The sequence below is a fragment of the Cordyceps fumosorosea genome (genome assembly GCF_001636725.1).
Source record: "Cordyceps fumosorosea ARSEF 2679 chromosome Unknown scaffold_13, whole genome shotgun sequence".
Classification (NCBI taxonomy): Eukaryota; Fungi; Ascomycota; class Sordariomycetes; order Hypocreales; family Cordycipitaceae; genus Cordyceps; species Cordyceps fumosorosea.
This window is the reverse complement of record NW_017387313.1, coordinates 850,122-863,640: the sequence shown is the minus strand read 5'-3', so window position 1 is coordinate 863,640 and position 13,519 is coordinate 850,122. Positions and strand designations below refer to the sequence as shown.

Here is a 13,519-nt window from a genome sequence, read left to right as displayed (position 1 = left end):
AAGAAACAGATTTACTGTGGATTAGAGAAGAGCCACCGTTACATTATGCTATAATAACTGCTTATATGCACTTATACACTTAAACTGACTCTCTACCTAAGAAATAGACTAACTGTGGATTAGGATTAAGCCACTATTACACTTAGACCTATAGTTACTTTAAACTTCTCCCCTATAAGTCACTCTTCTAGTACTAGGCTTTTAGGAAAGAAAGGGGTAGCACTAGCTATATTTAGTTATAATACTATAGTTAATCTACTTAGTATTTAATATATATTTAATTAAATATTTTAAATAAAGAATATAAGGCTAAATATAATTTATTTAATTTAAAGGTAGTATTACTTCTAAGTACTACTTAAAATAGTACTTTAATACTATAATTATAATAATTAATATAGACTATTTTACTTTCTTCTTTCCTTTTATTAGCTTATATTATATTATAGAATCACTAGTGGACTTACGCTAGAGATACAGATTTCGTCCCTATCTAAAAGTCCGATTAATTAGTATAAACCTGGATCCTAGCCTGTCTCATACGCTAAGCTCTAAGCTGAACCCTTATAGCCGAAGAGTAATACTCATAATCGCCATGGTCCTCCCGCCCAGGCTAGATATGCACTCCGTCACAGCCACCTCCGCCTGCAGAGAAGGATCCACGGTAAAGACATTACTATGTGTTACACGACATTAAATGGACGGCTCCAATATACAAAATGAGGAAGGTGTTCATAAAACGCAGAGCAGGATTCAGGTGTGGCGCTACATGCAGATATTATAAACTGCATCCGTCCTGATGCGGAGAAACCAGCCGCTGCATACGTGTAAAAAAAGGAGCCATCGCCAGCGCATTAATACACTGAATATTCACAGCATTGTTCAGAACGTTGTATGTATCCTCATTTGCGTGAACAAAACAAGTCCTTGCTCCCGAGACGGACTTTGACCGCGTAGGTTTTAAAGCGTGCCCCTTATCCAGCTATTAATCCTGCCACTCTACCTCCATCATTCCTACTTCTGCCAGTAAGTTTATTATCAACTCTCGACATTAAAACTATTGCATAATGCAGTTCAAACTTCAGTCTATTCTTCTCGCCAGTCTTGCTGCCTACGCCCCAACTGTGTTTGGGTTTAGCGAGCAACTGAACGATGTCTTCCGAGTATGACAACTCTGTTTTCCTCATGAATTTTATAATAATATAGTTATAGCAACTTTCAAAAGCCGACACGGGTGGTATGGTCCAACTCAGTGAGCAAGGTGGGCTACTGCAGTCGCTCGACAAGGCTGGCAACGTAATTGCGCAAGTCGCCATTACGTGGCAGCAGGAGGCCGAGATACGCTACGAGATGTCCCTCCAGTACGCAAAGGGGCTCGAACCTGGTGGCGCGGTGAAAAAGCGGTTTGAGTCGCGGAACGCTCTCCTCAAGCCTCGAGCTTGTTACAATCTCGCCTATCACTGCTACACTGCCCCCGAGTGCTTTCAATACGGTTGTAGTCTCTGTCTTGGCATTGTCGGTCGTGTGCTGCCACGAAGCGGTCTCTGTGTTGGATATAATTAGTGGGCAAGAATCCACGGATACTATGTTAAGCTCTAGAACCTATTAGAGTATAAATATATGCGTGGCATTACTATGTATAACTATCTACTCATCCATCTTAGGTAAGAGGACTCCAGGCTGGGGATGATACCATTCGCTCTGAGGCAGCTTTGTGCCGTCGACCGGGCCACCAGTATACTGCGACAAGGAGCCGACGGCCTCCAACACCTGCTTATACTGCTCCCACGTTAAAGCCACGGCGTCAATGACCTCTAGGTCCTTAGACAGGCTGCGAAAAACACCATCTTTGCCTAGATGAAGCATGCCGGTAGGATCTGTCTTAAGGCCCTTGGTAAAGTCAGGTAGAATCTAGAAGGGACTGTGTTAAAAAATGACAATATTTATTCAACCAGCAATAACGCCAAAAGACTTACTCGGCAGCTCATTGCGGGAAATATAGTTGGTAGTTTGCTTTGTTACTTGAACAATGGTAAAGCGGAAAAGAAAGGAGGGGTGTGGATGTATTTATATCAGCGTCCAGACTAACACTACCACGTGAAATGTGGCGTTCGCCGAGTAGGGCGATGCCGCATGACAGGCTGGTAAGGTCTTTACAAGACCTCACAAGGCGCCTGCAGGACGCCGAATTTGGACAGCAAGTCACGTTATCCCCTCTCTCGGAGTGCTAAGAAGAAGTACAAAAGCGCTAAATAATACTCAAGACGCTTAAGACCACGAATTGCGAGCACCGAGCCGAACAAGAAATCCATATCAGATGCCCAAAGAGCACGGCGTAGTGGTTGCTGTGTAAAGAAGCAACCTCCATAAATACATGTACCCTCTAATTGCTGAGAAAATGTTTAATATAGTAATTAGACTTATAACTACCCTCTAGTCTCTATTCACTATATATAGTAAGAAAGAAGTTAATATAGACTATATAGATTTAATATTATATAATAGTACTAATAAATAGTATATTATAGCTAGTATTATAACTTTATTTATATTAAACTAAACTAAAGTTATTATTATACTATTTAGTCTTAAGACTAAAAGTAAAGTAAATTAAAAATAGATTAACTACTTTATTTACTAAAGTATATTCTTTAATTCCTAAGTATTTTAATATAAACTTTATATAGAATTAGTCTAGTCCTAATAGTACTTTAACTACTATAAGTTTAAATATATTATAAAATACTATAAATACTTATTACTATATAGCTACTATAGTACTAACTATTACTTAAAGAGTATAGTCTACTTTACTTAAATAAAGACTATAAAAAAGTATTACTATAACTATAGTAAAGAGTACTTAGTATAGACTTAGACTTACTTTAAAATAAATAACTAATAACTAAGAGTCTAAATAGTCTACTATTATTAACTAACTATATTTAAAAGCTATAATCTAATAATAAAACCCCTATAGTCCCTTTATATATTCTTCTTTTAAAAGTAATATAACTCTAATCTATATTTAAGAGAATAGTCTATAGGATTAATAAACTAGATTATCCTTTTAAGCTAGTTAAATAAACTATTATTTTTTATTCTTTAATATAATTAAGTTAAAGTACTTTAAGTATAGAAACTATTATACTAGACTCTATTTAGAATAAAGATTCTATTCTAGAATATTAATAAAAGAAATATTTAACTTACTTTTTATAATAAGAGTAGACTAAATATTATAGTACTTTAAAAAGTACTACTAAACTACTAACTATTTTACTCTATATTAGTATTATACTAGCTTCTATAAAGAGGAGAGTATATAGTAACTTATATCTATAAAGTATAATCTAACTATATAAAAAATAAATATATAAAAGAATATATACTAAGACTAGTTTAATAGTCTATACTTTAGAATAATTAATATATATATAGTACTTAGTATAGATTTTATTAGATATTGTATTAGACTTAATAAAAAGAATAAACCTTATATAATAATAAAGGACTTTAATTTATACTATTTAATATAAAGTATTTTTAGAAAGTATACTATATTTACTAACTAAATAATTATATATTAAAACTAAACTGTAATTAACTTAAAAAAATAAAACTAATATAATTACTTTAATAAATAAGTATACTTTAATTAGAAATTTAAAAGAAATGTAAATAAATAAAATACTATATAATTAAAAGAAATACTTAGAGTAGTATAATTATTAGACTATATTAGTACCCTTTTAGTAACTATTAAAAAAGAGAAGACTAAAGTACTATTATAAAAGTTCTTCTCTCTCCCTCTATTAGAAAGAGTATAATTATTAAATAAACCCTATTTTATACTTAGTCTATAGAATAAATAGACTTTATTTAAACCTATTATAGAGGAAAAAGTCTAAACTACTCTTTAAGACTATAACTCCTAAAATACTCTAGAATCTAATAAACTACTTTATAGATTCTTAAAAATCTTTATATAATAGTAGTTTAATCCTAATCTATAGTTAGTCTATTTCTTAAGTAAAAAGTTAAATTAAATATATAAAGTACTAATAAGTAGTTTATTATAATATAAGTTATATTAAAAGATACCTCTTAATAGTAGAGTTATTATTTAGATTAATTAGTAGAGATTTAGACTACTTAATTATAAGAATACTTTCTCTTTAAGTACTTATTTACCTCTTTACTATAATTCTAGATAGTTAGATTATCTATTTATTTATTAATTATTCTAATTATAGTAATTAATAAGTAATCTATTAATTACTTTATAGGTTATATAACCTTATGTCCTATTTAGGATACTAGTGTGTCTAACTTAGCCTAACTCACTTAGCCCCACTTATGCATCCTGTGCGTTCGTACCACTAACTATCTTAGTGGTGATGTATGTAGGTATTGAGGCATTTGGGGGGCACGGCGTCAAGTTGTTCCGGACGATCGCATCAGCTTTCTCTCCTCATACGTTAGGCTTCATAGAGAACCGACCACATGCCTGCTATCAGGAGTCTTCAGTCAAACTCGGAAAAAATTGTCAAGGTTGGCCAAGGTCCATTTTAGAATTTGGCGAGGCGTGTTGTTGGTACATTCTTAGTCGAAGTTGTATGTATGTACATAGTTAACGTTGGATGGTCTCCCTGTCGCCAGAGATCTGCCCCCACCAAACCCGCGGGACCCAGAAAAAAGTTGAAGCTTCCAGGGTTGTAAAATTTCCATTTTCCTTAGAAATATACAAACAACCAAAACGAGCACACGTGCGGCCCGCTACCATTTATCCGGTTATAGTCTGCTTCATTAGCATATGAGATAGCATGGATATTCTCAAGGTGCTGTCCCGCGGCACGAAGCGCACAGCCAAGGGCGCAGGCCACGCTGCCAATGCGCCCGCCAAACTGCCCTCGTCGACCGGCGTCGCGGCCACCAACCCGCAGCTCTACCACGACGAGGTGCGCGGGCAGAAGCGAAAACGGTCCAAGACGGAGAAGCAGTCCCCTCAAGACTCTGCCGCGGAGGAGCTGCCCGACGTCGACTTCTTCGCCCCCAAATCCGAACCACCCGCCACCACCGCCAACTCGACGAGCAAGAGCGGCGGCGATCGAACCTCGAGCCCCGTATCAAAGCCCGCGAAGCGAATCTCACAAGAAGAGTGCCGCCAGATCCTGAGGTCTCACCGTCTCAAGGTGACGCTCCTGTCGAAGCGGGAAGAGGAGCCGGACAAGGCCGAGAAGCGCAAGAAGACGAAGAAGAAGAAGGAGGCGGCCGCTGAGGAATCCAAAAAGGACGACAAGAAAAAGGCGCAGCTGTTTCCGCAGCCGCTGGAGACGTTTGGTCAGCTCCGTAGCACGTACGGGATCTCGCGGCGCGTTTCCGAGAACCTGGTCGCGCAGAGCTACCGCGTGCCGACCGAGGTGCAACTCGGCAGCCTCCCGCTACTTCTCAAGCCCAAGCAGGCGTTGGGAGACTGCGACGCGCAGGGCCTGGAGAATGGCGTCGACTTCTTGGCCGTGGCGCCGACCGGAAGCGGCAAGACGATTAGCTTCCTCATCCCGGCCATCAATGAAATCATGCGACGGAGAGGCATGGACGCAAACGACCGCGACGCGACGACGACACAACACCGTCTCGAGGCACTCATTCTGGTTCCTACAAGGGAATTGGCTCATCAGATTGTGAATGAGGGACTTAAGCTACTGCAAGGAACCGGGATCAAGATCATGGCCATGAAGAAGCAGATGAACCTTGACACGGAGGAGCACGATGTGGAGGAATCAAGCAAAAGTGACGAGGACGACGAGGAGAGCGACGAGGAGAGCGACGAGGAGAGCGACGAGGAGAACGAGGAAGAGGACTACGACGACGACGAGGAAACACCAAAGCGCAGTAACAAAGCCACGGCGGCGAAGCCTGATATCCTGGTCACCACACCACAGCTGCTACTAAACTTTCTCACATCCGGCTCTACGACGACGCACCGCGTACTACCCGATGTGAGAGACCTCATTCTCGACGAGGCGGATGTCCTCCTGGATGTGCTCTTCCGTGAACAGACAATGGGAGTATGGTCTGCATGCACCAACGTCAACTTGCGAGTCTCATTTTGGTCCGCGACGATGGGGTCCAATATCGAAGCCATCGTCACGGACAAGTTACAATCACGAGCCGACGGGCTGGGCGTGCAACCTAAACCGTTTGTCCGCCTGGTCGTCGGCCTAAAGGACACCGCCGTACCCAACGTTGTCCACAAACTCACATACACGGCCAGCGAGCAGGGCAAGCTGCTCGCCCTCCGGCAGCTCCTACACCCCACGACGGCAGACGACTCGGGACCTCCCCTACGCCCACCATTCATCGTCTTCACGCAGACCATCGACCGGGCGGCGGCGCTCGCCGAGGAGCTCAAGTACGACATCCCGCTGGAGGCTGGCGGCGCGACGCGCATCGCGGCGCTGCACAGCGGTCTGCGCGAGTCGGCGCGGGCCTCTATCATGCGACGCTTCCGCGCCGGCGAGGTGTGGGTGCTCATCACGACGGACGTGCTCGCGCGGGGCGTCGACTTTGCCGGCGTCAACGGCGTGGTCAACTACGACGTGCCCGGGTCGAGCGCGGCGTACGTGCACCGCGCGGGGCGGACGGGGCGGGCAGGGCGGGAGGGCGGCGTGGCGGTGACGCTGTACACCAAGGAGGACATCCCCTTTGTCAAGACGGTGGCCAACGTGGTGGCGGCGAGCGAGCGGCAGGCGGGCCGGGCGGGGACGGCGGTGCAGCGGTGGTTGTTGGAGGCGCTGCCGGACGTGGCGAAGAAGGACCGCAAGAGGCTGAGGGAGCGCGGGATCGAGTCGCGGCGCAAGGGGGCGGCGATCACGTCGACGAGCGGCTACGACAGGCGCAGGGAGAATAACAGGCAAGGGGCGATCCAGGGTAGCAAGCGGCGCAAGACGACGAGGGGGGATGAGAGCGGTGATGAGGATGAGTGGGGAGGCATTGACGAGTAGGTCTAGCGAGCATATACGTGCATTAATGGTAAAAAGGCCATGTTCCGTTCTCAAAGGGTTGATTCATATGATTGATTAAGAGTTGATTCAAGGTTTCACAGGGCGGCACGACACATGTAAGGATCGCGGTGGCGAGGATGAGATGGCCGCACATAGCCATCCCGATTATCATTGGCAATATGAGTAGAGATGTGAACATGAAATACAAAGCCCCGGAGTGACTTATTGATCCAGGCACCGCTTCCCTGATCAGCCATACCAGGCTAGCTCAGGCACAGATTTTGGAACCTTGTTGTTAGACGTCCGCTATTACACGGTAGATCTATCTCTATTCAGCAAAGCCCTGCTACCTAATGAACACCGTCGGTAGTTTAGCGAGAAAACCGTGCATCAAAAGCCCTCGCTACGCCCATCTAGAGCCTGCTATGGTCACGGTGGCTATACCGCCAAGTAAATACTCCCTCCTGAGATGCCAGTAGACAAAGCGTGGACACCGCCCAGGGTCGCAATGCCAAGTCTGTGCGAGGCTGGGAGGCATTTCCCGTCGCATCACGTATCCATGCCTCGCACCGTGGTAACCGTAGAAAAATACCTACGAATATATTAGAGTGCATGTCAAGTCGACTCCCGGTGAGGGGGGGACTGGACAAAGGCGCCCGCATTCCAGTGCAGTGCTGGGGTGCGTGTGGTTTGGTGCCCAGCCACGCGAGGGTTGCCAAAAAAAAGAAGGATGTCAAAGTGAGACACGTTTTCTCAGGTTCAGGCCAGAGGAGGGCCAAAAAGAAGAGGGAAGCTTGAAACAAAGAAGGAAGACGAGGGGGGGAGGAGGAGGAGGAGGAGGAGGAGGAGGGGTGATGGCGAGATTTGGGGGATTCCCCTGAGCGGGCTGGAATCTGCGCTCTGTTTGCTTCCCCCAGCTCCCTGCCAAGCGAGATAATAATACCGATAATCTTAATAATAATAAGAAACCCTGAAAAATGTATTGACTGGCTGGCCCCCTCCCGAGGCTATTGGCGCCGTGGCGCCGTGGCGCCAAGCATGAGAGGTCGAGGGTGCATGTGCATGTGCATGTACGGATGTGTCTGTGTATGTGACTGTGACTGTGTGTCCCCAGCCTGCTCTGGGTATTTCTGTATTTCTCAGTGCCAGCCCAGCTGCGCCTCGAAAACGTTCAGGGGGTGTTTTACCGAAACAGTTGTGGTGGTGGCTCGGCGGTAACTTGGTCCTCCTCATAGGCCTCATAGGAAGTTACATTGTACATAGGTAGGCAGACAGACCCTGTTGGTTGGTTACTGATAGACTTTCAGCATGCAGGCGGCAAAGGGGTAGCAGGGAGAGGGTCACACAGAGCGCCTATAGCTCAACAACTGTGAATTAGTGTATTGGAGTGCGTGTTATCCATTCTACAAGGCAATGAATACCTTTGAAAACAAATGAAATAATGAAAAACCCCGCAGGACCCTACCAGTCTCAGCGCGAGACCAATGGGCCGAAAAAAGAACTCTTACTGGTACTACCACCAACACATACGTAGACAATGTCGCCCCTGGCGCCAAGTCCGATGCTGTGGGGAAACAATTAGAAACGAAACTTTTGCTTTTTTCGGCTCCGTCTTCCCAAGGTACTTTGCCGAATGAATTTTATTGTGTTAATGCTCGTAGTTACCTGGTGTGTCGCTGGTGGAATGTCTGTCTGGCCTTTGACACCCACCCATCCAGTGTCAACCAACCACCATACCATGCCAAGCGACTCGGCGAACATGGACGACGGCGCTTACAAAGTACAAAGTATATTTTCGTTTCCAGAAGCCTAGTTCTTCTGGCCCCAGCGGTTTAGAACTGAATGACCTCCCATATAATACTTTCCCCGTTGCTGCTTTGTTCCCCTCCCCTCCCCTCCCCTCTCCCTCTCGGTCCCTCCTCTGTCTGCTTCGTCCCCCCATCCAACTTGTTCGCTTTTGCTCTTATTCGACTCCCCCGGTGAGAGTCTCATACGTGAAGAAGTCGCCTGCCGGTCCTTACCCATTTACGACGCGCCCAAGAGTCCACCGTGTTCCACCGTAACAACACGCAGCAGCAACTCTCCCCGCCAGTTCTCTTACACCAACCAACCAACCCCAGCTTCTCTGATATCCCCCAAAAGACCACCACTTTCTCTCAGTCGACGAGCATGAGACACGTCGCGATCCCTCTGGCCGCCACCGGTCTGGCCACCCTCGTCGCCGGGCTCACCCAGCAGTGCAGCGGCACCGCCTCCAACGAGGGCGGCAACTTCTTCTGCGGCGCCGTCGACCAGATCCTCTACCAGGGTATCGGCAAGCCCGGCACCTACCAGGCCGTCACCGGCATGACCTCGTCCGGCGAGTGCCAGCGCGAGACCAAGTCCTTCCAAGACTCCCCCCCTTTGACGAGGGGGTAAGTTCACCCCCCCCCCCCCAAGGACCCTTCTCGTTCCCACTAACACGCGGTGGTAGCTCTCTGTTCACTTCCGTGGACCCCTCCAGCTCAAGGAATTCGCCGTCTACACACCCTCCAAAAAGGCGAAGCGTGAGCCCACGCCGCAGCAGCAGCGTCGCGAGCAGTCCGCCGGAGCCCACGGCCACGGCCACCAGCGTTTCCACGAGGCCAGGAAGGAGAAGCGCGCCGACTGGGTGACGGCCACCATCGACGGCAAGATCGTGTCCTGGGAGAACAACTGGTTCGGCGGCGGCACGCCAGCCACCTCGACCCCGAAGCCCGTGCCCGCCGCCGCCGCCCCCACGCCGCCCCCGGCCAACTCCAAGGCCGCCGCCGCGCCCCCGGCCCTGCCCAAGTCCAAGCCGCCCACCGGAGGAGGCTCCTCCCCCTCGGGCAAGGACTGGGACCGCACCTCGTACTACAGCGCCGAGTCGCAGCAGGCCGACAACCTCGTCTTCCTGGGCAACTACGGCGGAGCCGGCTCCGGCACCTTTGACACGTAAGTCTTTGAACACTTGTGAAGGGAGGGAGGGGAGGGGGGCATCTTGGACTGACAGAACACAGCACCTGGGGCAACTCGCTCGCCTTCCTCAACGCCCAGGGCAACGGCGGCGCCTCCTCGTCGCAGGTCCTCGCCGACGTCGCCATCCCCTCCAACAAGGAGTTTGCCATCTTCAGCGGCGAAGCCTGCGACGGCAGCTGCGGCTTCTCTCGCGCACACCCACTCAAGAAACAGAACAAGAAGAAGCAACAAAGGCTGACATTTAGCAGAGGGCTTCGAGGGCGCAAACAAGATCTTCCTCTTCCACTTCAAGATGCCCCTCGACGGCGACCGCGGCTTCAACGGCGACATGCCCGCCATCTGGGCGCTCAACGCCCGCGTCCCGCGCACCGCCCAGTACAACAAGTGCAGCTGCTGGCCCGCCTGCGGCGAGTTTGACTTTTTCGAGGTGCTCGCCCGCGGCGACGACAAGTGCAAGAGCACCGTCCACCTCGCCGCCGGCGCCGGCGCCGGCGGCTCCTCCGACTACTTCCGGCGGCCCACCGATGCCTTTGTGAAGGGCGCGGTGGTGTTTAGCGCCGAGAGCGGCGTGTCGGTGCGATTGCTGCCAAAGGGGACGGACTTTGCAAAGGGGCTGGACGCGAAGGCGGTGGAGGGGTGGTTGGCGGCGGCGCCGCAGAAGGATGGTGGTGTCGCGGGCAAGATCGTCTCGAGCGTCTTCCAGGTTGCTGGCGGCCTCTTGGGGTGAAGCTGCTCAGCAAAGGTAACCAAAAGTGAGTGAGTGCGTTGAGGTATGTTTTCACGAGCACGAGGTGGAAAGGCTTGCCTCTTGATATCTTCGATTCCCATCTTTTTTCTCTTCTTCTTGAATATTAGCCCGTGCCGGGTCATCTACTGGAGGTTCTCTTCTTCTTTGTTGAACTATTATACATATATATGTACCTTATCTTCCCTTCAATTGATCCATGTACACTACACCCCAAGACATTCAAGGCGACACTTCTCATGTTATGAATCATGGTGACACTTCTCATATTGTGTATTGTAGCGACACTTTTCAAGGTATGTATTACATATATTTGTTTTGTTACACTTCTTCAACTCTATGTTGTCTAGATTCCAAGGTAAGTAAATATACACGCGACATCGTCGCTGGTATTACACACACGGTGTATTATACACACGGTCAGTGCTTGCCGCCCTCCTTCTTGGCTGCGTCAGACGACAGGCCAACCACGTTTCGGATCGTGCCAAAGCTCAGACAGTCGCTGATGCGAGTCGCGCCAGAAAACAGCATCACAAGACGCTCAACACCGCAGCCCCATCCGCCCGTAGGAGGGAGGCCGTAGTCCAGCGCTTTGATGTAGCTTCGATCCAGCGGCGACGTAGCCCATTCATCTTCTTCCTCTGGCCTCCTCATGTGCTTGTCAAAGACCTCTTGGTCCGTCTCTCCCTCCCTCTCCACCCCATCCACCTCTACCGCGTCCTCAGAGGCCGCCTCGTCCTGGAACACCTCTTCACTTGGCGGCTTCTCCTCCGGCGCGTTGATGCCAATGTCACCATCGTCCAGGTTGACCAGATTACGGTGCGAGGTAAGCTTCCGCTGCTGCTCCTTGGGATCGTTTTCCTCCTCATACATGTTGGCGAGCTCTCGCCCCCCCACGAACAGCTCTGCACGGGCTGACACCAGTTGATATGTCTTGGGGCACAGGAAGCTCTTGGCCAGAGGCGACATGCAAGCCGGATGGTTGATGATGAAGAGAGGCTCTTCAAACGACTTGGGCTCTATGTACATGGCGGCCAGTCGATCGAGGAGCCTGGGTAGTGAAGTGGGTATATCGCCAGGAATTTCAATGCCGGCCAGTTTCATGAGAGCGAGAAGTTCTGGGAGTGCATCCTCGGCGGATAACTTTGGGAACCGAACGCCAGTGGCTTCTTCTAGAGCAGGCACGAACTCGACCTGCTTGAATGGCCGCTTGAACTTTTGTAGATCGATTGGTGGAAGAGAGGTAAGTTGTGTTTCAATAAGCTTTTGCGTGTGTTTGGCGAGGCTGGTGAGAAGCTCCTCCGTCTCTTTGATGAGATCTGCGAGACTAGAGTATGCGCTGTAGAATTCACACATTGTGAACTCGGGGTTGTGTGTGGCATCGACACCCTCATTTCGAAAGGCAGGGCCAATCTCAAAGACTCTGTCAACGCCACCAACGACAAGCCGCTTTAACCAGAGCTCCGGAGCCACGCGAAGTGCGAGGTCTTTATCTTTAAACTCGGTGGCGCGTGTGACGAAGGGTCGGGCGATTGCGCCTCCAGCGTTCTCCGCTAGGATGGGTGTCTGGAATTCGAGGAACCGCTTCGAATGGAAATGGTCGCGCATGTGTTTTGTGATTTCGGAACGAAGACGCAAGACATCGACAGTCTCCTTGTTGACAAGCATGTCTACGTGGCGATCCTGCATCTTGGTCTTGGAGTCGGTGAGAACTTCGGGTATTTGCTCCATCGTCGGCGACAGGAGCTCTGGGATCTGTCGCGCAGCGAGGGTCAACAGACCAGCGGGTGTATGGTCACGAACACCATTGACGGCTGTGGCAGCGTCAGCATAGGCGACCAGGACTGGGATGTCTAGAGGATAGATGGCCTACATATATGGTCGCCGACCTGGATGAGCGACCTGAAGAGCTGAAACTTCTTGGAGTTGTGTGTACAGACATTGTCCAAGGGCTCGACGCACTTGGACTTATTCACCACGATTTGCACTTTTTGAAACTCGTTTACGATATCAAGAAAGACGAGATTTTTGCCAACGACACGCTTAGCGCGCACACGGCCGACCAGGTTGACGAGAGGCTGAGACAGCTCGTTCCCTTCACTCTCGAGAAATTCTGGGACAGCCATGCGAGCCTCAGATGACTCTATGCGCGGATAAGACTCAGGGTAGAGAGGCGATTCGCTCGCCTGGTCTTGGCCCAGGTCTGACCGACGCTGCTGCTTAAAGGGCGACGCATGCTCGTCCTCGTCACGAGACTCTGGAGGTATGGGCCTGCCATTTTTCGAGTCGGGTACGGAGGCAAAAGTCTGAACGTTCTGTCTAGATAGAGCGAAGCCGCGCAGAAGAGCCGGGTTCACACGAGAGATGTGGCCAGCTACTGCGCGGCAGTGCCGCAAGCAATTACGAGATATCATAGTCTGTTGATGTATTAGCTTTGTGATCGGAACAAAGACCTGCAGCAAGAGAGTGGAGGGTGTGGTAAAATGATCAGAGGTTGGCATTGTGTAATCATACACAGCAAGCTGTGTCAATCGCAGCGGTTCTGAAGCGAAGATGCGAAGTCATCATGAAAGAGGGGGTGTGGAAGTAGATAGTGTGGTTGTACTTACGCTCATAGCATCGTTTCATATAAATAGCGCCAGTTTGGACGCGAAACGAAGGAACTTCTCGTCGAGGATAGGAAGAAGCTGCTTGAAGAGAGCAGGAGGAAGAAAAATTAAGAGCCGTCGCGCATTTTTCTAGTACCGCGGCGAGATATCCACACCTGCTTAGTCACAACTCCCCACCA

At 48.8% G+C, this 13,519-nt stretch overlaps 5 protein-coding genes across 5 annotated transcripts; 3 read left to right on the top strand and 2 right to left on the bottom strand.

Moving 5' to 3' along the window:
- Positions 1 to 1,067: 1,067 nt before the first annotated feature.
- Positions 1,068 to 1,563, top strand: ISF_05658 (hypothetical protein; the record flags this gene model as incomplete). The annotated part of the gene is made up of 2 exons (XM_018849263.1): positions 1,068 to 1,163; positions 1,213 to 1,563. The coding sequence occupies 2 exons, from the start codon at positions 1,068 to 1,070 to the stop codon at positions 1,561 to 1,563; spliced, it is 447 nt and encodes a 148-aa protein (XP_018703834.1).
- Positions 1,564 to 1,647: 84 nt separating this feature from the next.
- ISF_05657 (hypothetical protein) lies at positions 1,648 to 1,988 on the bottom strand (the record flags this gene model as incomplete). Its single annotated transcript, XM_018849262.1, has 2 exons — positions 1,648 to 1,911; positions 1,977 to 1,988. 2 exons carry the CDS (start codon positions 1,986 to 1,988, stop codon positions 1,648 to 1,650), a joined length of 276 nt encoding a protein of 91 aa, XP_018703833.1.
- A 2,838-nt stretch (positions 1,989 to 4,826) lies between these two features.
- ISF_05656 (DNA/RNA helicase, DEAD/DEAH box type) lies at positions 4,827 to 7,007 on the top strand (the record flags this gene model as incomplete). Its single annotated transcript, XM_018849261.1, has 1 exon — positions 4,827 to 7,007. The coding sequence occupies one exon, from the start codon at positions 4,827 to 4,829 to the stop codon at positions 7,005 to 7,007; it is 2,181 nt and encodes a 726-aa protein (XP_018703832.1).
- A 2,169-nt stretch (positions 7,008 to 9,176) lies between these two features.
- Positions 9,177 to 10,713, top strand: ISF_05655 (hypothetical protein; the record flags this gene model as incomplete). The annotated part of the gene is made up of 5 exons (XM_018849260.1): positions 9,177 to 9,370; positions 9,400 to 9,421; positions 9,481 to 9,962; positions 10,028 to 10,103; positions 10,237 to 10,713. The coding sequence occupies 5 exons, from the start codon at positions 9,177 to 9,179 to the stop codon at positions 10,711 to 10,713; spliced, it is 1,251 nt and encodes a 416-aa protein (XP_018703831.1).
- Positions 10,714 to 11,151: 438 nt separating this feature from the next.
- On the bottom strand, positions 11,152 to 13,145 carry ISF_05654 (Aminoacyl-tRNA synthetase, class II (D/K/N)-like protein; the record flags this gene model as incomplete). The annotated part of the gene is made up of 2 exons (XM_018849259.1): positions 11,152 to 12,545; positions 12,605 to 13,145. The coding sequence occupies 2 exons, from the start codon at positions 13,143 to 13,145 to the stop codon at positions 11,152 to 11,154; spliced, it is 1,935 nt and encodes a 644-aa protein (XP_018703830.1).
- Between the last annotated feature and the right edge of the window lie 374 nt (positions 13,146 to 13,519).